The sequence below is a fragment of the Sarcophilus harrisii genome, chromosome 5 (genome assembly GCF_902635505.1).
Source record: "Sarcophilus harrisii chromosome 5, mSarHar1.11, whole genome shotgun sequence".
Taxonomy (NCBI): domain Eukaryota; kingdom Metazoa; phylum Chordata; class Mammalia; order Dasyuromorphia; family Dasyuridae; genus Sarcophilus; species Sarcophilus harrisii.
Genome location: NC_045430.1, coordinates 10,213,009 through 10,236,385, shown reverse-complemented (window position 1 = coordinate 10,236,385; position 23,377 = coordinate 10,213,009). Strand labels below are relative to the sequence as shown.

The 23,377-nt window shown below is 50.0% G+C and overlaps 1 protein-coding gene across 1 annotated transcript; it reads right to left on the bottom strand.

Annotated features, from left to right (window-relative positions):
- Nucleotides 1-5,270: 5,270 nt before the first annotated feature.
- DESI1 (desumoylating isopeptidase 1) lies at nt 5,271-23,270 on the bottom strand. Its single transcript, XM_031939580.1, has 6 exons — nt 22,432-23,270; nt 13,744-13,765; nt 12,640-12,709; nt 10,089-10,198; nt 9,222-9,344; nt 5,271-7,487 (listed from the first exon to the last, which is right to left on the bottom strand). Exons 1-6 carry the CDS (start codon nt 22,517-22,519, stop codon nt 7,394-7,396), a joined length of 507 nt encoding a protein of 168 aa, XP_031795440.1. The 5' UTR covers nt 22,520-23,270; the 3' UTR covers nt 5,271-7,393.
- Between the last annotated feature and the right edge of the window lie 107 nt (nt 23,271-23,377).

Below are 23,377 nucleotides of genomic sequence, written 5' to 3'. Positions count from 1 at the left end.
AGTCTTTATTATGATATGTCTCTAATATAATATTCAACTGACTTGACTGATTCACTTGGTTTCCGGTTGTGAAAATGTGAGAATTTTGAGGGCAGTTAAATGGCACGGTGGAAAGAGCACCAAAATAAAATAAAAATGATATAATTACCAAAAAAATTTAAAAAGAAAGAATAAGAAAAAGAGCCCCGGCCCTGAAGTCAGGAGGACCCGAGTTCAAATCTGTCATCAGACACTTAATACTTCCTAGCTGTGTGACCCCGGGCAAGTCATTTAACCCCAATCACCTTAAAACAAAATGCTAGATTTCCACTCTTTCTGTTATTGTTTGTTTGCATTTTTGTTTTCCTTCTCAGGTTTTTTTCTTTCTTTCTAGATCCGATTTTCCTTATGCAGCAAGATAACTGTATAAATATGTATACATATATTGGATTGAACATATACTTTAACATTTAACATTTTGAGGACTACCTGTCATCTAGGGGGGGAGGTGGAAGGAAGGAGGAAAAAAGTTGGAACAGAATTGTTTGCAAGGGTAAATGCTGAAAAATTATCCATGCATAGGTTTTGTAAATAAAAAGCTTCAATAATAAAAAAAAATTCAAAGAAGGATTTCCTGCAAAAAAAAATTCTAGAATTTGGGATGCATCTTGGTGGTTTATGGGGCAAGAAAAGGAGTTGCATAGTGAGGTATGTGGAGAACAGACCCAGGTCAGGACCTTTGACCCACCTCGGCTGTGTGGCCTCTGTGTGTTCCAGGGAGCTATGACTGGTGCTGGGTTTCCGAGGGGGTGCACGCTCCCCACATCCCAGCCCCCAGGATCTAGCATACAGAAAATACCCAGAAAGCCTTGGTGAGTGGAATTCCACAGACTGAAGTAGGAGGTGAGTGCTGTTGTTATTATCCGAGATTCCCTCCTGCTACTGGGAAGGCACCTCAAACTCTGAGAAGGGAAGATTGGGCAGGCTCAAGCCGGATCCACTTGAACTGAGGAGGAAAGGGGCCGAGGACGGAGACCTGCTCCCCCGTTCCTGCCCAGTGCTCTTTCTGCTCCTGAGAGGAAGGCAAGCCTGCCTTAAGGGAGCACGGCTGGGGGGAGGCCCAGACAAGCCCTCCCCTTTCCCATTCCCCTGCCCCCTCCAAAATCTGCCATAGGACAGCTGAGACAAGCATGTGGACACGAAGGATGGGGGTCGGGGTGGGGCCTTCCTCCCCTTGGGCAGCTCCTGGCTCGCCGGCCCTACGTCCCATCATCCCTAGCCCTGCTCCCTGGACTGAGAAGCCTGGGGTTCCATCACCATGGCAGCCCTCTCCTGGGTCCCTCCTTCCTCTGCCACGGCATCCTTCAGCCTGCTGCCTCCCATGGGACCCAAAGCCCTGGCCGGACTCTCTGGGGGTATGGTACCTCACGCCCTAAGCCCCCAGGTCCCAAGGCATCGCTGGGCCCGGCTCTTTAAGGCAGAGCTGGTATCATAGCAACCCGTGCTTGGCCCAGTCCCTAGGTGGCTCAGCAGAGATTGGGGACCTGGGGCTGTGCAGCGAGACACCCCTGCCCCAAACTCGGGAGGAAGGAGGCAAGTAGAGGGACAAGACACCCCAGAGTGGAGGAGAAGCCAGTGAGGCTCCCTCCAAGAAGTACCCCGGTGGGACTCAGTTTCCTCCTCTATGAAAACGTGGACAGGAGGATCCGGGAGCCCAGACCCTGCGAGGTGGCCAGAGAGGCTTGGGCTTCCTGGAGACGTGGGCCATTGCCCCGAAGGATCCAGATGCACCATTGCCTGAAAGGTAGGCAAGCTCCCACTGGGGGCATCTCTGTTCCTGAAGCCCGAGGTGAGGCCGGACCTAAGCCTGGGCAGCGGGGAAGTAGCCTGGTCTGGGTCTGGCCACGGGCTGCAGGGGGCCCCGCAAACTTCCCCTACCTGCTCATTGTGTGCCAGCCATGGTCCAGAGAAAGGCAGGAAGCCCATCCTCATGGCAGTCACATTCTGGGGGGGGGGTAATCTGAGCAGGATCCACCGAGAGATGCTCGGGGCACCAGCCGCTGGGGTCCCAAGGAAAGGCCCCCAGCACCAGCGTTGGGGCTGGGCCAGGAAGGAAAGCCGGGAGGCAGCAGGCTTGGAGTGGCTGGGCATGGGGACCAGCCGATGCCCTGGTACAGGGGAGAGTTGTGGAGAGACAGGAAAGGGCCTGAATCCTAGGTGGGCCAGTGGACAGGGCCTGGGCCCCAAGTTCGAAATGGCCTTGGACGCTAGTTGTGTGACCCTGCTCGGTCACTTCCCCCGTTGCCTTAGTTTCCTCACCTGCAAAATGGAGATAACAGCCCCTCCCAGGACTGTGGTTTGGATCAAATGCGGTAGTCAGCACTGTGTGTAAACATTATTACTTTCTTTCACCCTCTAAATGCCAAATGAGGGATTTCTATTCGATCCTGGAGGCAACAGGAAGCCCCTGGAATGGTCAGACTTGGGTGGATGTTGGGGGTGTTCAGAGGGTGTCTGCCGGCTCCTTCCCTTCCCGGCCATGGCCCTCCTCCAGGGGAGGGGGGGGGAGTCCCGAAGGCCTGAGGCTCAGCAAGGTCAGACCTATGGCTGTCGAGATCCCTTTGGGGGAGACTCCGCACTGTCTGGGCCCCACTCCCCCATCCCTGTCACACTCTCCTGTCACGTCTTTCTTTGGGACTGCAGGAGTGTGAGGGGGTCAAAGACCCTTGGGACTGGACACAGAATTAGGTCTCATCTCTGCTCTCCCTGTGGGTCGTGTGAACAAGTCCCTGCCTGGCTCCACAAAACAGAGACAGCTCTGAGGACTCTGAGGGGTCCTTCTGGTACCTCCTCCTCTGTACCCACACTTTGGTCTCCAGGCCATCTTTCATGCTGGTCACTCGCCGGGAAGGTCTTCCCCTATCACGCCCCCCCACTCCTGCCCCTCCTCCAGGCCTGGCTCCCAAGAAGGCATCGCTCCTTCCGGAGGGCTCTTTGTCCCCGGGGCCCCTGGCCCAGAAGGCGGCTTGTCTTGTCTTTCTCCAGCTAGGCCGTGAGCCTGGCTTCCTCGCCTTTGTGCTCCCCATCACCCAGCGAGCGGCCCAAGGGAGGCGGCTGACAAGGGTGGGGACAAGTGCTTACTGGGCCCCTGGGGGGGGGGGGGAGCGGGAATGAGGCAACGTCATCTGCCCTCAAAGGGACATGTCCCAGATACAAGATAAGCACAAGAGGCAGTGCCCGTGCTCTGAGGAGGAGACATTTGAGGGTCTTAAGATGCACGGAACAGTCCGGGAAGATGCTGGCGCTGGAGAGAAGGCGCTTAGACCGGAGGCTCCTGGGAGCCTTTTTGCCTCTCTGTACCCCAGTGCTTAGCGCATTGCCCGGCACGTGGTGAGTGCCCAGGGAAGGTTCGCTGACTGGATATTCCAAATGCCCGGCACGAAATACGCCGGCAGAGAGATTAGCCCTTACTGAGGAGGCTTCCTTCCATAGGGATAATGCTGAGATCTAAGGATGGACATGGAGGAGTGAAGAAACAATCGGCTGGCCTTGATCTCAGTGAAATGGGAGGCTAAGTTGCTCTGGAGGATTAAGAGAGAAGCAAAAATTGGGGTAGTTTTGTGAGGAAGGAGACCCAACCCAGGGTCTCGAGGCAGGGTCTGCTTTCAAGCCTCACTGGGAGACTCAGTCTATCCACCTGGAGAATGGGATGGATGCCATGGGATGGTACTGATTCCATGGCCATCTAGCCCTCTGCAGACAGCGCCACCTCCTCCCGGGCCCTGGCCTGCCTCCCCAGGGCGTCCATTAAAGGTTGTCTGGTTAGAGCTCCGTGCTAATAAGGCTTCTGGAAGGAAAGAGGCCCCCAATCCTCCCCAGGGGCACAGGGCGGAGGCAGGCTGGAAGGATGTCTCAGGCGTCCCTCCTCTCGCACTGAAGGAATCAGATGTAGCATCACCACGACCCCCTGACCTCCTGCCCCCAATCTGTTTGGGCAGAAAGGTCAACAGCATCGTTTCACTTGCCACCGAGGGAGAGTTGGGACCAGAAGCCGGGATACCGGCTTCGAGGCACCAATTCACTTCACTGGCAGGGGCTCTGGCCCCTTCCTCTGTAGGTATGTTCCACACGGTTCCCTCCTTCTTCTCCCCCTCCCATTTTTGTCTACCCATTCCCTTTCCTTCCCTTCTCCATGGGGTTAAAGGCAGCATGGAACCTGCGTGGATGGGCCCACACCCCCACCCAGTGGCCACAGCAGTCACTGCAGCCTAGCCCTGATCTGAAACACCCTCTGGGGTAGGGTGGGAGCTAACATTCACACACACACACACACACACACACACACACACACACACACACACACACACACACACACACACGTGCCCATGTCTCCCCTTGGTTTTTTTACATCACTAGCTTCCCTGAGAGCTATCCCATAGAACGAGGGAATATTTTTTTAAGAAATAAATCGGCAAACCCAGTGACCGTCTTGAAAAGGGTTAGGCCCACCTGATGTCCTGCAAGGGGTCCCGAGCCCTGGGGAGGAGCTGGCTGGACCGGCACCTCCTTAACGCTTCTCTGGGGTAGTGGGAGCTGTTCCCTTCACCTCTGTCACATTTCTTCCCCGTTCCCTGGCTGTTATCCTTGAGCTACTGTGTTCCTGGGTCCCACTTCCCCGCTTCTCGGTTGGCAAAAGTCCCCATTCCTTTCCTGTGACAGTTTATATCGTCGAAGGGCACCTCTGTTCTCCGTCCTTTGCTGCTCTATTTACTGTGCAAGGGGATTGGCTTCCTGTCCGTGCAAGGGATGGGTGGTAGGGTGGAATCTCTAGGGCGACAGGCCGTTCATTCGCATTAATTCCAAAGCGGCCACCCGGCTTCGCCCTCCTAGCAGCCAAGGCCCAGATTAAAGTGCCCACCTGCCCACAGCCTCTTTTAAGTTCCATCTTCCATCACCTTGGATAATTTGCCAGATTCTGCATGACCTGTCTCTCCCTATCAGTGATCTGGTGCTTTCTTTCATGTAGTTAGAGATCAAGAGAGATTTGTAAAGCAATGATTAGCACCATCTGAAACATAGTAGGTGCTCTCTAAATGCAGGGGAGGGGGACTACAATCTAAAATGGAACTGAAGTGGGACCAGAAGCACTGCCCCCTACCCCGAGGCAAGCAGGCACTTGGGGAGCTAAGCTAAGGCAGGCGAGTGGTGCCTTGGGTACCTTAAATGGAAATTGCTGGCCCAGCAAGGTGCCCGCTCCCTCTTTCCCCCAACAGAAACCAGCAAACAGGACACACGTGGTGAGTGGGTGGTGGACCCAAGTTTATTGCATTATAGAAACAGATCAGCTAGCAAACACCTCCATCCCAGATACAGTTACTCACTTGGCTTACTTGAGGGGAAAAGGGATATGGCAGAATACAGGCTTCGTTTCAGGAAGGGAGAGGTGCCCAGCCCAACAGCTTGCCCCCTTCCTGAGGCCTGGGGGCCCTCGTGGGCCCCTAGGCAAGTCCCAGAGGGCACAGTCCTGAGTCTGGAGTCAAGAGACATTTGTCTGGGGAGAGGGGAGGCCAAGCAGCGCTGACCCCAGTGCCTGAGCTTTGAGAAGTCAACGGTCACTTAGTTATCCACAAAGGTGCATGAAATTAAGCTGCCACTCGGACAGAGGATGAGACACGTACGTTTGGCCACGGACAATGCAGGGGTTTGTTTTGTGCAACAATGCTTAATTAACTGTTAAAGGGGCTTTTTTTCTCTTTTTCAGGGGAGGGGGATGAGAGGGAAGATCAGAAGTGCTCAATTGGGAAAAAAAAGATTGAACAATTTTCAAACCAATCTCCACCCTCCCCTTCCTAACAGAGGGCTTCTTCTGCATGAGGCAGTTGTGTCTGCACTAGCTCCCTAGCTACTAATTTGCTCTTCTTGCCCATTCCCGAGTGCTCCCTCAGCCCACCAGGGGATGGCTGTGACTTGGACCTAGCCCGGGACGACTGTTTCTCTCAGTCTCCCTCCTCACGGAGAACCGAGACGTGTTCAGTGCTTCCAAGTACTGGGAATGTTACGTTTCTGCCTCTGGACGGAACAAAAGAGGTGGAGAGCGGCCCAGAGAACAAAGGCAGCCCAGTGGGGAGGCCTGATCCCATGACTGCTGAGCTGCTGCAGCAGCTCCGGAGGTTCTCTCTGCTGCCACCCAGGCTGGCAGGGAAGAAGCCAGGGCCAGGATGTGCTGCTGCTCCCGCCTCGCCCCCTGGGACCAGGCCCATGGGTAGGAATTGGGCCATTCTTGCTCGATCAGCACATCCTGGGACCTCAGCCCTGGCTGGCCCTGAGCCACTGTTGGTCACATGCGGAACACCTGAGGCAGGCCAGAATCTTTTTTGCTTCCCCTTAATGAGCTACGGAGAATACGAATTGTTTGGGCTGGTGGGGGCCGTGAATCAGAGTGGAGGCAGAGATCGGGGGCCTAAAGTTCTGGGCTGCAGCATGGTCAGAGGGGAGCCTGGGCTTGTATTTACAGCCTGTGAGGCTCAGAAAGAAGGGGGAGCAGAGCCTCTCGGAGAACAGGACCCTCCAGACTCGCTCCTACCAGGCAGTCAGAAGGTGGCTCTGCTACTCCTGCAGTCAGGTTCTGATGGGGAAAAAACTCCCCAGTGTGTCTGCAAAATGCTCCTGGGGCAGTGGGAGCATTCGTCTCAGGCACACCATGCTAACCTCTCTCGCCACCTAGATTCTGCGCCATCTCTCCTTTGGACGCCTGGAGCGGGGAAGCAGTCTCCCTTCTGCTGGCCAGGTATGGCTACTGGGGGTGGTAATCAAGGCTGTACCTGATCATCAAGGGACTGGGGTTTGCACTCCTGACAGCCTTGTCCCGCGCTAAGCACAAAGCCGGCAGGGTCTACCTTAGGGTGATGAGCCAAGGCAAGGATCTCCTTCCTTCCTGAGTTTGCTATGCAGTCAGCCTTGACTCCTGCCCCTGTGGTCACATGGCCTGGCCCCACCACTCACCTGCCTCCCCCCGCGAGGAGCCCCCCGGGCCTGGGGCTCTATCTGGGCAATCTCTCCCTGGGCCTGGAGGCCCGGTCTGCCCCAAGGGGCCCCGCCTTCTTCTGGTTCCGCAGCCTCCCCCTTCTGCGGAGTGGGGGACGCTTACCATACAGCGTCAAAAGTGAACTCACAGACAAGACAGCCTTAATAAATTAGTATAATACTGTTAGAAGGGATGGCATTGGTTCTGGTTTTTAGCAGCATTGTCCTACATGCAGCCCGATGATCTCCTTCCCTGGGAAATTTAAAAAGCCGTCCCCTGGTTGTTAGCTCTGATGTAAAATTATAAAATAGAAATCTGGTAGGGTTTGTTTTTTTAAAAAGGAAAAGCCCTGGAGAGTCGACGACGGCGAGGCACTCCCTCCTAGGCCCGTTAGCTCTGGCTGTTGGGTCTGCCAAAGGTGTTCCCACCAGGGGGCTGGATCTGGATGGAGTCCAGGAGGGGCCGCAGGGCCTGTCCGAAGGGCCTGCGGAGAAGACGAGAGAGGAGGGAAGACCTCGGCCACTGCGTGCTCTCCTCCAGCACCGGGGCACGGACAGCTCCCTTGCTCCTTCCTGGGGCACTCAGTGACCCTGACTTTTTCTTGGAAATCCCTCTACTTCCAGGCTGTGGGGAGCAAAGGCCCAACCTTTCCTCCCTGTCCCCTCCCAGGAACTCCCGGAGCTACCTGGACCAGGCTGAGGGACCACCCTGGCCAGAATCCTCCCTTGAGGAGGCCCTCAGGCCACATGGCAGGGGACCTCACTCCATGCCACTTCCTTAAAGGCCTACTCTGCTCCCTGAAAGAACCTGGCTCAAGGGTTCATCAGCATCCCTCTGACAAGTCAGGAGCCTTTCAGAGCTTGCTCTAAGACGCAAGCGCATCCCCAAAACCCACTCACGCTCTTCAAACTCTCCGAGGACAAGTGTTGCTTCTGAAAACTCGGCTCATGTGCTCAGAGAGGGCCCTCTGAGGAGTGAACCAGGCAGGGCCAGAGGGCAGAGCCCCATCCCCATACCAACACACCCCAGCAGAGAACCTGGCACAGCACCATCTTCCTCAAGTCTGCCCGGTACCCAAATCCTGCCCAACAGGACCTCTCGGGCCTCTCCTGGCACCAAAAGATAGGGGTGAGCCCTGGGAAGGAAGAAGCGCCCGCATCAACCCTACCGGGGCTGCCCTAGGCCCGACTGGCAGCTGGGGCTCTACCTGACCTGCCCCCAGGTCACCCAAGGGAGCCAACAGACAAACGGAGGTGGGCTTCACGTCGAGTCAGCACTAACGAGCCAGCAGTCTGACGTGGGGGGGCCCCAGAGGCCATGAGCACACAGCGCTGGGCCCTGTCCTGCAGGTGCTCATGCTCTAGGTCCTCTGCTCTTGTCTGTCTGACATCTATTCCCAACCACTCTCCTTGCTGGGCCACGACACCCCGAGGGAGTAGGTACCTCCTCCAAGGGACAGGTTTTGGGCACGTGAGTGATCATTGTCTTCCTGGGAACGAGCAGCTTCTCTGGCCGATCAAGGACCCCAGGTTGGCCCCGAGCTTCTATCCTCTACCCTACAATCCCTGGCCTAGAGTGACAGTGCTGGGGAAAGGACTCTGGATTCAGCCCAGAGACCCGGACCTGAATCCTCAAGGCCTCTGCCGTTTATTACCAGCATTCCTGATCAACTCGGCCCTCGGGTACCCTCACCTGTACACTGGGGACAATCCTAGCTCTTCCCCACTCACCAGAGCACTAGGGCGAGCATCAGAGCGGGGTAACAAAAGGGAGCTCAGTGGGCGCCGGAAAAGCGCAGACAAGGACGTCCTATGCCTGCGAAGTCTCTGGAGGTCCTCCCAACCACCCCTGCTCTGATCCAGAAAGCAGCTGCCAGAATCCTGGCCCGCCGAGGCAGTGCATGGCCGAAGACCCTTCATTCTTGCCATACCCACGGCTCCCTCTCAGGCCAAGGAGCCAGGTGCCCCAGCCACACCTTCCTACTGCCAGTCCTTTTCTGATTGCATGGATACACCCCTGCCTTGGATGGGCAGAGGCCCAGTGAGGACCACACCAGGCTTCTGCAGAATCACCCACTGACACCCAGCAGGCACCCCCGGGCTTGCGGTCACTGCTCTCTGCCCTCGCCCCATCCACATCGGGCTGAAATGAGCCCCGCGTCATGTGCCAGCCGCTGCCAGGCCCCCCAATGAGAGGCAGGGACAGGGGCAGTACTCACGTGGAGAGGACTTCAGACGGAAGGTCCGTGATGTAAGAGGGAATCTTCTTTCCAGTCAGAAATTGGGCCACTTCATTGCTGAATGTGTTACAGTTGTGTTCAAAGAGATTGTAGGCCTCGCCTCTGTCCGTGGAAAGGGGGAGACAAGCCATGAGCACCCCAAAATGGAACACTGGCTACAAGTCGGCAAGGGCAGGCTTCTCCCAGTCTCCTGGGAAAGGCCCCAGTTCCAGCCCATGTGGAGCTCAGCCCCCTTCTCCGTAATACAGGAAAAAACCGTCTGCAGGCCCTCTTTATTTCACAAGTCTATGGGGATCAAAGGAGAAAGCCCAGGGAAATAGTGCTTAGCTAATTAGACTTGGGGCCCAGCCTGGCTCTACCCCTCACTACCTGCCTTGAGCTTGAGCAAGTCACTTCCTTCTCTGAAACGTGACTTCCTCTTCTGTAAAACAAGCAGGTTGGACCTGACCAGCACTTTCCAAACCACGAATAAGAGAACCCCAGAGCTCCAAGAAATGAGGATCAGGATTTTGTGAGAACAATTCCATGTGGATATGCTAATTTTGTCTACAACCTATTCCCAGGCACCCTCCCTTCCCAGTGGGATCATCTGAAAACAGGCTCTGAGGGGTCTTTCCTACCCCCTCCCTCCTCCCAGCGCATGACCAGCATTGATTGAAGCCCCCAAATGTTTTGTGGCTGAATCTGGGAAGCCACAATGTGAGGGCGCCACGTGGCAGGTGGGACACCCCTGGTCCAAGTTAGCCAACTTGGGCTGTAAAAGCTCCCTGAATCACCATCTCTATCACGCCCCCTCTTCGCCCTGACCCACACTCGCCCCCAGGGCTTGGGATGTCTGTGACTTACCGGAACAGGGACTCCCCCAGGGAGGACAGGTATTCCAGGAAGATTTCTTCGGTAACTTCAGTGCTTCCTACTTCTACTACTGAGTCAGGGGGCCCAAGCAGTGTCCCTCCCTGCAAGGGCAAGTCAACAGGCAAGTCATTAGGCTCATCACTAACCTCTGGGAATTTCCCTAGAACCTATGAAAAGGGAGGACCATAAGATATTCTATCTAGAGTTAGCTGGACTATCGAGGTCACTGAGTTCAGGTCACTCCTTACGCAGACGGGAAGGGATATGTGAGATAAAAAGGAGCAGAGCCATAATTGAAGCCCAGAGAGGTCCTCCAGGAAGCCCAGAAACACAAAGCAAACTCAATCCATAGCTCCATTTTAGCCTTCCAATTCTCTCAAACAGGTCACGCTGGCAGACCCTAACAGTTGTCCAGTTAAGTGAGGCCGAGTAGCCCAAGGGGCTCTAAGCACTTTACAGGGCCCATTTCCTGGCTGTCTGCCTCTCCTCATGCTAACAGAGAGGCTGCCTTGTTCTCTCTTTACATTTAAAATTTTTTTTTACTGCACAGACTTATACATGAACATTTAGAGAGACAAAAGAATCAAAAAGCCCACTTATGAAACCATGCACGGCTATCATGTAGAATTTAAGTTTATATTAAACAACCCAAAGCCTGTCCCATTCTGAACTCACTTCTGGTGGTCTCTGGGAAAGTTTCCCAATGTTTCATATGTCATAATTTTTTTACATGATTATTTCTACTGCCTCAAGAAGTTGTTCTTCTTAACAAATCAACAGTGCAAACCAACACAGTGGCTCCGACTGAAAGTGCATACCACCTGTGCCTCCAATCCAGCAATTGCTGCCAAGGGCTGACAGGTGGACTTTTAAAACTGGGACTGCTGACTGCCCTGGCCAGAGTTCTTAAGTAGACCAAAGTGTTTTTGTTACATTACTGTAGTCACTGGGAAAATCAATATGGTTCTGCTTATTTAACCTGGCATAAATCAAATAGGCCTCTACCTGCACATTTCCTCAAATCCATCAGTCATCATTGTTTAGAGCATAAAAAACACAACTTTGTCCAACCACTCCCTAACTGAAGGAACCCCGCTGTGTCTCCAGTTTTGGGGTGCATTAAAGCAAATATAAACTCTGGTGCTTCTACTCGCTTGTCCCTGGCCTTGCTGAGGATATATGCCTTCCACTGAAACCATCACACATACCCAGCGGCAGGACTTTTAGGTCCAGTAGTTCCCAATTGCTTTTTAAGACAAGTGGCCCTTTTAACAGCCCTATCCTCATGCATTAAGGCATCTGTCCTTCCTCCTGAAGCCCTTTCACAATTGTCTTCTTCAAAAAACTAATGGTTGTGAACAGAACTGAGGATTGTGCTGCTATCCACAGTGTGACTCACAGCAGGTACTTACTTGCTGGTGACTTTATTCTTACTATTTCCCCAGGTTGTTGATAGTTTGCATTTCCATCAGAGAATGATTCTTGTTCTTACCCATGTGTATCAATTTCCTCTACCTATTTTCCTTGGGCTTTCCACATCTTAGATATAAAAACTTTAGCAAAATAATTTACTTCAAAGATTTTTTGTTTCATTTCTAGCTGCATGGATCATGCTTATGCAAAAGCTTTTGAGTTTTAATTTAATCTGAACTTGTGGACATCTCTATATCTTGCTTAAATTACAGTGTTTTCCCTGACCACAGCTGTGAAAAAAGTCTTTCCTTTTCCTATAATCTCTCTATTAACTATATCCACTTGGAGCTTACAGTAGTATATATTGTGATGGTTTAAAACCTGATTTCCACTAGACTTATTTTCTAATGCAGGCTGCTTCTCCATTTTCATGGTAGTGTGGTCCTTGACACTCTGAATCAGAAACAGAGGCTCCAGGGCACCAGAAGGTGCTTCATTTAACAATCCATTTTTCTATAGCCATACCCATGAAAAAATATGCCATTTCTCCTTTTGGAAATTCAAGAGGCAAAAAGTATGGCCAATATCTTTTGTGGACAATCAAGTTATTATTATTAACAGTTATCTTTTGTTTGAAAGGTTGGGTCAATCAATGGCTGGTTTGAAGTGTTGAGTGTTAAATACCACAGTAGTATATGATCACATCTCAAGCAGGAGGATCCCTTGATTACTCCAGAGTGCCAAGAGAAGAAACAATCAAGAGTGATCAGGCAACAAAAGAAAGGATCCCAATGGATCCAGTCTCATTGATGAGACTCCCCATCTCTACCAGGACAGACAACAGCTCAGATCTACCTTTGAGCTCCAGATGATTTTGGTCCTTATCTCTTTATAAATCCTCTAGAGAAGAGCTACCCGATAACTGGCCCACATTCACAACTTTAGCAGACTGGCAAGCATACCCCGAAAGCAATGGTATAAGATAGTATGTAAGAAAGTCTCAGAAATGTTTTAAAGCAGTTCTATGGCATTCGTAGGAATCTGTTGAGTAACCCAATCCATTCTCCTTTAGGAATCACACTGGGATCAAAGGCAGCAAGGGAAAGGGTCCCAGAGAGGAGGCACTTACAGGGGGACAGCTGGAAATGCCTCCACTGCCGAAGAAGAATTCATCCTTGTGAACAACTATGGAGGTGTGCCTGCCGTGGAGAGGGAAGAAATGGTAAGTGGGACACTGAAATTCACAGATAAACATATAGGTTTTTAATGAGGGTACACCTATGCCCAGATAGAAACAATTCTGTTAAGATTCACAAAAAGTGGCACCTGTGGTTTGCCTTATTGGCAGGGGAAAACTGGGGTTGTTCCTCAAGTCATTTCCAGACCATTTTCTGGAATGGAAGCCTGAAAAGTACACAGTTAACCAAACCAAATTAATCAACAACCCAAGCCTACCTCCACCTCAAAGTGGCAGGTACGGCCGGATGGGGAGAATGGAATTGGGAGGCCAGCTTGTGAAGCCTTTCAATTTGATGCTTGGGCTTCCCCAAGACCGTTTCAAGAATATGGCTCTGCATGGTACGTGGATCCTAAAGGCCTTTGCAACTTCTTTCCCAGCTACCCTGGGTCAGTTTTGAAAAAGGAGGGCCAAAGGAGGCTGAATATGGACCAATTCCATGGAAAAGTGCCCACACACTGGTACTGAGTTCTTGGCTGAATAATAATGGTCATTCTGAGATTTAACCCGAGGGTAAGCTCGTTTCCCTAGGGTGCTCAGTTCAGGGCATGGCAGAGAGGGATGCTATGCTGCAAGAGCATGAGGTATAAAACAGAAATAGGAGGTTACAAGGCTAAGCGCTTCGTAGGCTTGGCCATAATGGGACCTGATTCCTCTCCGCCCCTCCAAACTCAATTCACAGAACATCTGGGCTGGATGTAACCATAAAGATGAAAGAACTGGGGCCAGGAGAGGGCACAAAGCTAGCAAAGACCAAAAGCACAACCAGAATCCAGGGCTCCTGATTCCAGGCCAAGGTCTTTCATTATACCACGCTGCTTCTTGGAATGGAGTCAACCCATCTTCAAAGCTTAAAATGAATGGAACGTGGATCTACGTGTCAAGTTAGAAGCTACAAATTGTTTGGGGACTGCAGCAGATTCCATGGCATGGTGACACTTGCCTGTTCCATAAATCAATCAACCCAGTCAAGACTGAAAAGCTCAACAAACTTACCAGATGCCTTCCAGCTGTTTCCCTGTGGAAAAAAAGAAAAACATTAAATATAATGGGCTATGTGAATTTACTAATAACTACCAACAAAAACAAATAATCCAAATGAAAAAAAATTAATTAAAATCCATTATAATAAAGTCCTAGTAAAACAATCACTAGATCAAAAAGTATGACCAGTTTTATTAACTCTTCATGGATACTGTTAATATGGCTCTCCTGTTCAGAGTCCTAACAACATACTAAAGGATTTACTCCTCCCTTCCCAGCCACTAAACTTTGCCATGTGGCTGCTATGTGCTAAGAGCTTCTGCTAGAGCTCAGATTTGTTTTTAACACAATTCTAAGATAGCCCAGATAACATATTCACTAGGCTATATTCCAGGTCTATAAAAAGGTTTAAAATTCTTGGCCCATAATGTGGAATTTCAGTTCAAACAATGGAGATGGGGGTGAAGGTGAGAGGGAGGTAGAGTGGGAAGTGATTATAGGCCACAATAAAGAACTCCTAAATAGAATCCTAAATAAACATACTGACACGGATGTACCCCAACGCTAAGTAAGGGTGTTCTGCCCTGTGCCTTGGCTCATCTCTGCATAATCTCTAGCCACTCTTATTGTACCTACTTCCATGGAAAAAGGGAAATCTGCCTCCTTTCAGCCAAGGCCCAAGAGGCTTCTAGAAAATGGTAGAGAACCTGTGAAAACCTCTCATTCACAAGGAACTAATGACATTTGCCTTCCAAAGTGAATTGTAAAATCAAAGATGGAAACCCTTGTTCCTTTTTTAAGGTTTTTACTGATCTGTTTTTCTTCTTTAGAAAAAAAATGAATTTTCAAAAAATGATTCTTCTCTCAGTGACTTCATCTACTGATAACAAATTATTGTACATTTTAGATACTTCTGGGAAAAGGACTAAACGTCCTTCCCAAAGTAATAACAGGATGAATGCTGAATTTAGGACTTACTAGAAAGGGAAAACGAAATAAATTTCAACAATTTAGCTAAAGGGGTTCTCACATTTCATCCTTGTGCTGCTAAAACCAGATATACGAGGCCATGTTTAATTGAACTGCCCGAAGTTATTAAGGGGCTGCCCTGAAGATGAGTCCTAGGCTGACTGCCAGAAACCCAAAGATGAGGCTGGAATGGTGCCCGCCTCCTTCATTCTACCGAGAAATATGGTACATACAAAGATGGAGGTAGCGATCCCAAGATCATTTTAGGAAGGAGTGGCGCCTGGGAGGTCTGGTGCATCAGAGAAGGCTGAATCTGGGAAGAGAGAGAATCTGACAGCTGAAGATGAGCAGGGATCCCAGGTAAGGACTATGGCTTGTGGGAAGGCACCAAGTGGGAGAGATGGCTCATCTTTGAACAACAGGCCCATGGACCGTCTACTCTGGATGGAATGTCGAGTGGGTGACAGGGAGTAACGTGGACTAATAAAGCTGAAAAGAAAGGCAAGAGGTAGGGTGCACAAGGCTTTATATGATGAAGTAAAGAAAAGTCTGAATTTTGAAGCAGGAGGTTTTATAACAGAAATGATATTTAGTCAGTCACACCTGCCCTTTAGGAAGATAAATTTAGAAACTAGGAGAGATGGGGAGGGAGATGAAGAAGGGAGATGGAAAGTGAGGAAGACCAACCAGGGAAAGAAAGGTCCGAACTGAGGTGGTAGTGCTTTGTGCCTGAGGGCAGAGGGCAATGGGAGGGGGTGATATAAATTTCACTGAAGTTGGTAACTGATTGGTTTACAGTGGGCAAGGGGGGGAGTGAAGGGGAGCTGACTCACAGCCAGAAATGTGGCTGGCACCCTCTAGAGGAAAAGGGAAGTTTTGACCCAGGATAGCAGAAAGGCAGCTGAAATGTAGAAAAGAATTTTATCTTTCCTTATTCCAAAGACAGATCTGGAAGGTGATCTCCAGCTACCTCAGGCTTAAGGTCTTTATTGTCTGTGACCTATGGGTCACAGAAGAAAAGAAGCAGCTTCCTGGATGACCAAGGAGGCTAGGGGAGTATATATGGAATGTCCAGGCTGAATCAGGCAGCAGGTGGTCGCTATTTGCTGGTTTCCAGGCCTGTCTTTCTCCCCGAGGCCACTTATTTAAGTCACTTCTGCCTCTTTTCCTCCCAACCATGCGATATCTACTTTCCTAAGACTAACCACAGTATTCTCCCTGCCATGTGGAATGTCACAGCACCAGTGAAGAAATGGGCAAGGACAACTAGGTGTTATCTCAGAAACTGTCAGATGCAGAGAGGTGGAAAATGAGTTTATGAAAAAGCTTATCAAGAGATCCAACTGAACCCAGACTAGCCTGAGGACAGGCTAAGGTTAAGAAAACAGGAAGGAAGAGAACGATGAAAGTGAGAAAAGACCTAGAAAAGCTTTTCAGATGCATGACAGCAGAGCTTCTCCATATGGACTCAGCCCCTGTATAAAAAATAAAAATGAAAACATTAAAAAAAAAACCAAACCCAAGATGGAGACAGCCGCTGAACTGGACCAACTGGGCCCCATTCGGGTCATGCTGGAGGTGATGCAATAAAAGGCACTGAATTCCCAGTAAGTTTCAAAGAGCAGTTTTGTAAGAATAGTAGCCAAAGGGTTCAAGTTGTAGCATCACAGATGACAGAGTGGTGGGTACTTGATACCTGGGTGACCTTGGTCAGATCATTTAACAATTTTCTGCCTCAGTTTCCTCATCCATGAAATGAACAATTGCACTTGCCTCCTAAAGTTGTCATGAGGTCCAAATGAGACATGGATAAAATGCCTTGCTCACATTTAAGCCCTATATAAATGGCAATATACTATTATTAAAGGGTGACAACCAAGAGGCATGTGGTAGGTTTTGAGGCAGCTTCATCACCGTAGAGCTCCAGGAAGTGGCCATGAGACTGTGTCATGAGATAAGCCCCTTGTGACCGAGTTGGGGATGAAGGAGCCCACAATGCCTTTCAGTGGAGAACGTAGGGGAGGCCACAGCAAGAGGGGTGGGATGTCATTTGCACCTCGAGAAGAAAGGAGCACCCAGCATTCTGAGGCCCTCGACCCCATATTCCAAAGTGGGGCAATAGCTTCGTTCCTCACATCAGGTAGGGACAACAGGAAGATGAAGGAGACAGGATGGCTTTTAGCTAGGGAAGGTCTTTAGGGAAGAGAACAAACCAATAGAAGCCAAGTTGTTCTTCAGTAACTGGCAGAAGCTGCCAGGCCCCCTTGCCTGGTTATCAGATCAGACATTAGTTTATTCCTTTCTCTTTCCCTAAACACAGTGACAGGTGTTTTCTCTCATCCCCTAGGTTTTCATCTAAAACAGAGCTTCCTGTTGGGGAGGGGCTTTGCTCACATCTATTTCCATAATTTGGAAAAGCCCAAGGTACTTAGTCTGGTGCCTGAAACCTGGGGTAAAAGCAGCTTTCCAGAGAGGTCAAGGTCACTCGAGGCCTGCCGTCTAGTTAGGCCACTGAAGTTCTGTCCTGTCAGCTTTTCTCCCTGCTACCCAATCCTGCCAATCATCTGTCTCACTGATATGGGCCAAGGTGACACAAGGGAGTCTAAGAGAATCGAGGAATGGCTCAGGACTCCAAACACAACATGCTCAAGCGGCCAAGAATTGTATTTACTCTGTGTCAAAAGGATACATCATTAGTGTCATTTCAAGGAAAACAAAAACTGCTGTGATAAAAATGACAAAAATCTTTACAGTTGTGTACTTCTTTGTCAATAGCACTGCTTACTTCCCAGTTTTTTCCTGGTCAACCTTTATGAGAAGCAAATGTGGAAGAAGGGCAGGAACAGGGACTCTAAGGACTGACATATGTCAGCAGTCCCAGAGTGACCCAGGATGGAGGATTCTGTGGAAGCAAAGCCCTGACTGCTTGGCTGAGTCAGCCAGTTACCTTCTCCCCATTCATTTCCCAATATACTTCATGTTTGCTTTTTGGAATGGAACCCGGAAAAGCAGCAACATCAAAAACCTCTCAATATTCTGTCCCGAGCCAGATGATATGGGCAAGGCCTGTCGGGGGTGAGTGTATGACTTCAACAGTGGGTCCTTGTTTCCTGCTCCGAGCCCACTGGCTAAAGGTGGCTGCGAAATGGAGAGAGAGTGAAAGGAATAATTCTTCAGCGGGAACAATGAAGCAGATCAACTTTGGGCACAAGAAAGTATGGCATGAAATCAAAATGGCATCTTGGGGCATATTTGAATTCCCATCTCCTAGATTAAGTGATCCTGAACAAGTGACGTGGCCTCTCTGTGCCTCAGTTCCCTCATATGTAATGGCCTCTAAAGGTCCTCTCCCAGCTTATAAAGGTAAAAGCTTGATGCCACTTACCACTTTAAAAACTCTGAAAGATAAAGATTTTTCCAGCAAAGAAACGAATTTTTCTTAATAAATAATCCACCAGTGAGTTCCTTCTCATAGTGCTTGAGGGGATTATATTGTATCAGGATTGTTAGTGTCTGCTAATAATTTTTAATTAGGTTATCCCTTGCAGCAAATCAACCCAGAAACAGAGGTGTGTTAATGTTATCTCCATTTTACAAATGAAGAAATTGCATTACGTTACACTTATATATCAGGCTGCTTAATATCTTGGGTGTGGAGAAGAAAGGGGAGAGAGGGAGAAATGAATTTGGAACTAAAAACTTAAAAACAGCAACAACAAAACAACAAAAACCCGAATGTTAAAGATCGTTTTTAACTATATGGGGGAAAATATTTTAAAAATTATTTTACTGAGATACATATCAAAACAGTTCAGACAATGAATCTAACACAGAATCTGAAAGATGATGATTAAAGCATGAAGAAAAATCCAAACAGGTTTAACTGGATCGTTATCTACAAGGCCATGCTGGCCCAGTCTCTTATTGGCATTCACTGCTTTGAGCAAACAATCTTGTACTTTCTTATGAGCAGTCGTATAACTCGTGAATCATGTTTATAAATGACAAAAGATTACAAACTCCATGAAGGAAGGCTCTCTCATTGGTATCATTCCCCCCAAATTTACCTGGGACATAAGAGGATTATTTTTTAAAATTCAGCTGAGGCATAAAACATATAGCCTAAATCCCTATGTCCTTGAATCACAGGAATAATTTTGAGATGGGCTTGCCAAAAAAATCTGAAAGTAAATCCTGTATTGCAGCAGGCATGCATCTTAATTATGGAGCAGCTAGCAAAGGGCTAGAAGGGCAAAGTTTCCCTCATCCTGAGAAGACTGTCTTCTCTTTTATGCCCCTTAACACAGAAAGAAGTTACCAGAATTCACAGAGCAGTACTAAGGGGAAGGACTAAAGGGCAATCAGGATAGTTGATTTTGTTTCACCTGTGGGAATTAGAGAGTGACTTGTCAGGAAGAGGTGAGGTGATCCCCCAAGAGAAGGGGAAGCTAACAGCATGACTGAGAACAAATGAAGCAAAAGTTAAGTGATACATAAATGAACAGTGATTTTCTTAGCTGATATGTTCCTATTCACAAATTTCCATTCCCTTTATGATTTTCAGTGGATAGATGGTAGGTTAAGGACAATTTCTTTTTTTATAGGGGATTGATTGCTTGATATGTATTTTATTTCATGGAGGACTTTTATAACCAAAATAAACAATGAGTAAACCAACAAAACAGAAGTCCTATTGAAATAAAGCATATTGGCTAAAAATAGCAGAGAATGTTAGTTAAAACCAAAAAGTTTTAATAATGGAAACTCAGGTCTGAGTTTCTCTCTTTTACAATAAAACCTGAGAAGCGGTGATGTTCATGTTCTTTGATAAATGTTAAAATTTTGACAAACTTTCATTAGCTCGGATATATGTTGGCAGAAAGCCAAAATTCAGTCTGACCTCAATGAATATGAAATTTATGCTTCAATGACGCCAAAAAACAAAAAACCAAAACCCACAAACAACAGAAGGGAGAGCAGTTTTACTACGTGTTTTACACCTATTAGGAGTATAAGCACTAAGAAACAGCTCTTAAGGAGCATTTCTACAGCCAGTGATGTACTGTTCAGAAGGGATGTCTTCTGAGAAAGTGGCCCCATGAACTTTAAAACTAAAGATATTATTAACATTGTCCAAAGGTTGTACCATGCTGGGAAGGAACAGGCAATAAGATAATGACCTCATTTATTGCCATTCTGATTTTATTCTGTAATGATGACAAGAGAAAAATCCAGGGAAGAAGCACTAAAATCCTTGGAGGGATGGGGGAGGAAGGTGGATTGCTTTATGAGGGCAAACTAAAAATATCAGGACGCCTCAAAATGGAAGAAAACTGGAAGGAAAATGATAGAAATCTAAAAAATTATGAATGACAAAGGTAACGTTAATGTGAATCCTGAAAGATTTATTTTCAGCTTGAACAATGGAGGCATTCATTTTCATCTCTGAAAAACAATGGCTAACTTCAGAAACACTTTCCAGTTGTCCCAAAGGAATATGGGAGGCCAAACAGCAGAAAAAGTCGGGAGGGTTAGGATTCACTGTCTCAGATGCTCATTACCTATGACGTTGGGGCAAGCCATCTACTTAGTTCCCCTTCTCTAAAATGGAGAGGTTGCAATGTTTGACTAAACAGCCTTGGAGGAGGTCCCTTCCAGCCAAGCCTGGACCACCATGTTCTTGAAAGGGACACTGGACAAGGGCAAGGTGGAAGAAGAGCATCCCCCATTTATAAAACTAGCCCTTTGTGGCTGAGAAGTGCTTTCTCACAATAATCCTGGGAAATGAGTGGCAATGGTTTCTTTTTGTTTTTGCTTTGCCATTTAACAGATGAAAAAAACTTGAGTTTTATCCAGCTAATTAGTAGCAGGAGCAAGGATTTAAAACTAGTCTTCTGCCTTCAAAGAGCGCTGGAATGACACAGGGAAGGCAATTGGTCAAATAAAAGGAAGTTGGCACTGCTCCAAAGCACAGGAGATTCATTGCCCAGATAGAAGTTTTTAAATGACAAAACCATTACTAGGAACCACTGAAGAGAAAGTATCCTCGAAGGGGAGGGACAGACACATTCTGTGGTTGGAAATGAGAACTGGTCCAGATCTAAAATGGTTTTAAAGCTTGGGAGAAAACTAAAACAAATATGTCTGGTCTTCAGTTCCAAAGGTTACTATCACAATGTTCACAAGGCCTAAGGAGAAGGAGAGAGAGACACCCTTAGAGCCACCCAGAAGAGATGAAGATGTGGGAATCAGAAGAGTCTCTTCGTGCGCCCAGATGGAAATCTCCCCAGTCTGGGAAGCAGAAAGTTTTTCAAATTTCCTTTTCCATACATCTAGGAAACCTAGCAATTTGCTTTCTCATTATGAATGGACAAACCACATGGCTCCAATCCAAGAATATTGTTTATTTTTTGTAACCAGACTGTAATCATAAGTGACTAGGGACTGGGCTCCTTCCTCCATGACGCCTTTAAATCTCAATGAAGTGACTGTCATACTTCCTGTATTTTTCTTTAGCAGCCAAAATTATGTTCAACTCAAGTTAAAACTGGAAAAGTATTAAGAACACATCTATATGAACAGCTTTTCAGCCCCAACTTTTGGGCCCTAGCCCAATGGAAAGCAAAAAATTCATGTGGGATGCTAGTGTGAGGGAGCGTGACCTAGGAAGCACACCCAACTCTGAAGGGATCGGTCTGTCTCTGGTGTTTCCTTGAGGATGGCTTGAAATAAAAGGAATTAGAAATTGTTTTACTCCACAGAATTCTGATGAATGCCATCACATCACATCAAGTCTTGTCCGTGCTGAGTTTATATTTTTCTTTATAGAAACCAGGTAATTTGTTAATGCATTTCCCAATCCCCTTCCAAGCTAATCTAATCTCTCCCCTAATTTGGCAGCAACTTCCCCCCTCCAAATAGAAAAGTCTGTCTCTGATCACAAGTCGCTTCCTCTCTTCCAAAACCCCGAGGTCTTCCCCAGCCAGCCCAGCCGAGGCCCCCCCCCCCCCCCCCCCCCCGACCTGCCTGAACTCGGCTCTCGGCGGGTCATAAGCAGTGTAACCCCCCTCCCCCTTGCTCCCATCCAACCCAGACCCAGAGCTCTCTGGGCAGGTCAGAGGCGGCACATCAGCCCGTGCCCCCATCGCGGAGTCAGACTTCTCTCGGCGGGTCACAGACGGCGCGCCCTCCCACGCCCCCGGCTCAGAGACCTCTCGGCGGGTCACAAGCATCCTCGGGCACCGGACCCAGACCTTTCTCGGCGGCTTACAGGCGGCTTACCCTCTCCTGCCTCCCGTGCCCCCCACCCTGGGCTCAGACTTCTCTCGAGGCCCCTTCCAGCCCCGAGGCCAGAGTCCGGTCCAGTCTGTAGATGTTGCAGTTTGCCGATTGGTCACCTCGCCGAGCCTGCATCCCGAAGTGTGTGAGGGCAGCGCTGGGGGAGGGGAGCAGGGCGCCCCGGGAGCTGCCCCTCCCCCCCAGCCCACGGGGGAGGGGCAGCCCTGCCAGGACCCCAGGATCCTCCCCTCCCCCCACGCCTCTCCCCAATTTACGAAGACGACAACCGAGGCCCGCGCGGAGCGGCCGTGACGAACCCAAGGTCACCAAAGCTGGGAGCTGGCACCGCCTCCCCAGGCCTGGGCCTCCCCCGCCTCCCCGGCCGCGGCCCCGGTCTCTGCTCGCCCGGGCAGCCGGCAGGCACTCAGCGGATGCAGACACGGGGGCGCTCACCCAGCATGATGGGGCTCAGGCGCCGGGCCAGGCCCTTGGACAGGTCGTACACGTACAGCTTCACCGGGTACAGGTTCGTCGGCTCCATCGACGCCGGCTGCGACCCCAAGGGTAGCGGCGGCGAGTGCGGCGGCGGCGGCGGCGTCGTCTTCTCCGTTTTCGTGCCGCACCGACCGGGGCGGTGGGCAGAGGCCCTGCGGCGTCGGGGGCTGGGAGACTCGGGCCGGCGCGGCGCTGCGCGGGCTGCTCAGCCGCACGGGGCCGCACGCGCCCCGGCAACGCCGACTGTGAGGTGACAGAGGGCCGAGGGGCGGGATGCCGCCCGGGCCCGACTGCGCGTGCGCGGCACTGCCCACGCCGCGGCGCTCCGCCCCCTGGCCCGCCCGGCGACGTCACGGCCGCGAACGGGAGGGGAAGGAGGCCGAGGACCTAGTGCGCATGTGCACCAAGCCCTCCGCGCAGCCGGGGCGGGGGAGAACCGAGGCCTGCCGCGCATGTCCGCCGCTACCTGTCCGTTTTCAGTTCGGATAACGGTGGGGTCGGGCAGGGCGCCTCCAAAAGAGGAACTGCCCTGCGAATGTGCTATTAACAGGCCGTTAACTCCAGTTAGTGCCCGCCTAGAGACGCCTCTTCCTGAGTTCAAATCTGGCCTCTGACACTAGTTTGTGATGCCGGGAAGGTTTTCTCTGCTTTCCTCGGTTTCCACATCTCTAAAATGAGCTGGAGAGGGAAAAGGCAAGCCGCCGTAGCTCCTCCGCCAAGAAAATCCCGATCGCGAGCCAGACAAGAGCGAAAAACGGCCTAGCTGCAACACTGTGCCACAACGAGGGGGCGGCGCCGCGGAGCGGAGGGGAGGGGAAATGAAGGAGCGAGGACCCTATTGCGCAAGCGCGGCACCGCCCCAACCCAACCAGAAAACAACCGCGGGGGGCGGGGCCTTGTCGAT

Bases quoted from the DNA above. Each gene is read 5' to 3' on its own strand.
- DESI1 (XM_031939580.1), bottom strand. From the start codon at position 22,519: ATGGAGCCGACGAACCTGTACCCGGTGAAGCTGTACGTGTACGACCTG. The intron at 9,345-10,088 runs GTAAGTCACAGA...TTCCACGGACAG, and splicing joins CTGGGGGAGTCCCTGTTCCG to AGGCGAGGCCTACAATCTCT. The intron at 7,488-9,221 runs GTGAGTACTGCC...TCTTCTCCGCAG, and splicing joins CCGTCTGAAGTCCTCTCCAC to GCCCTTCGGACAGGCCCTGC.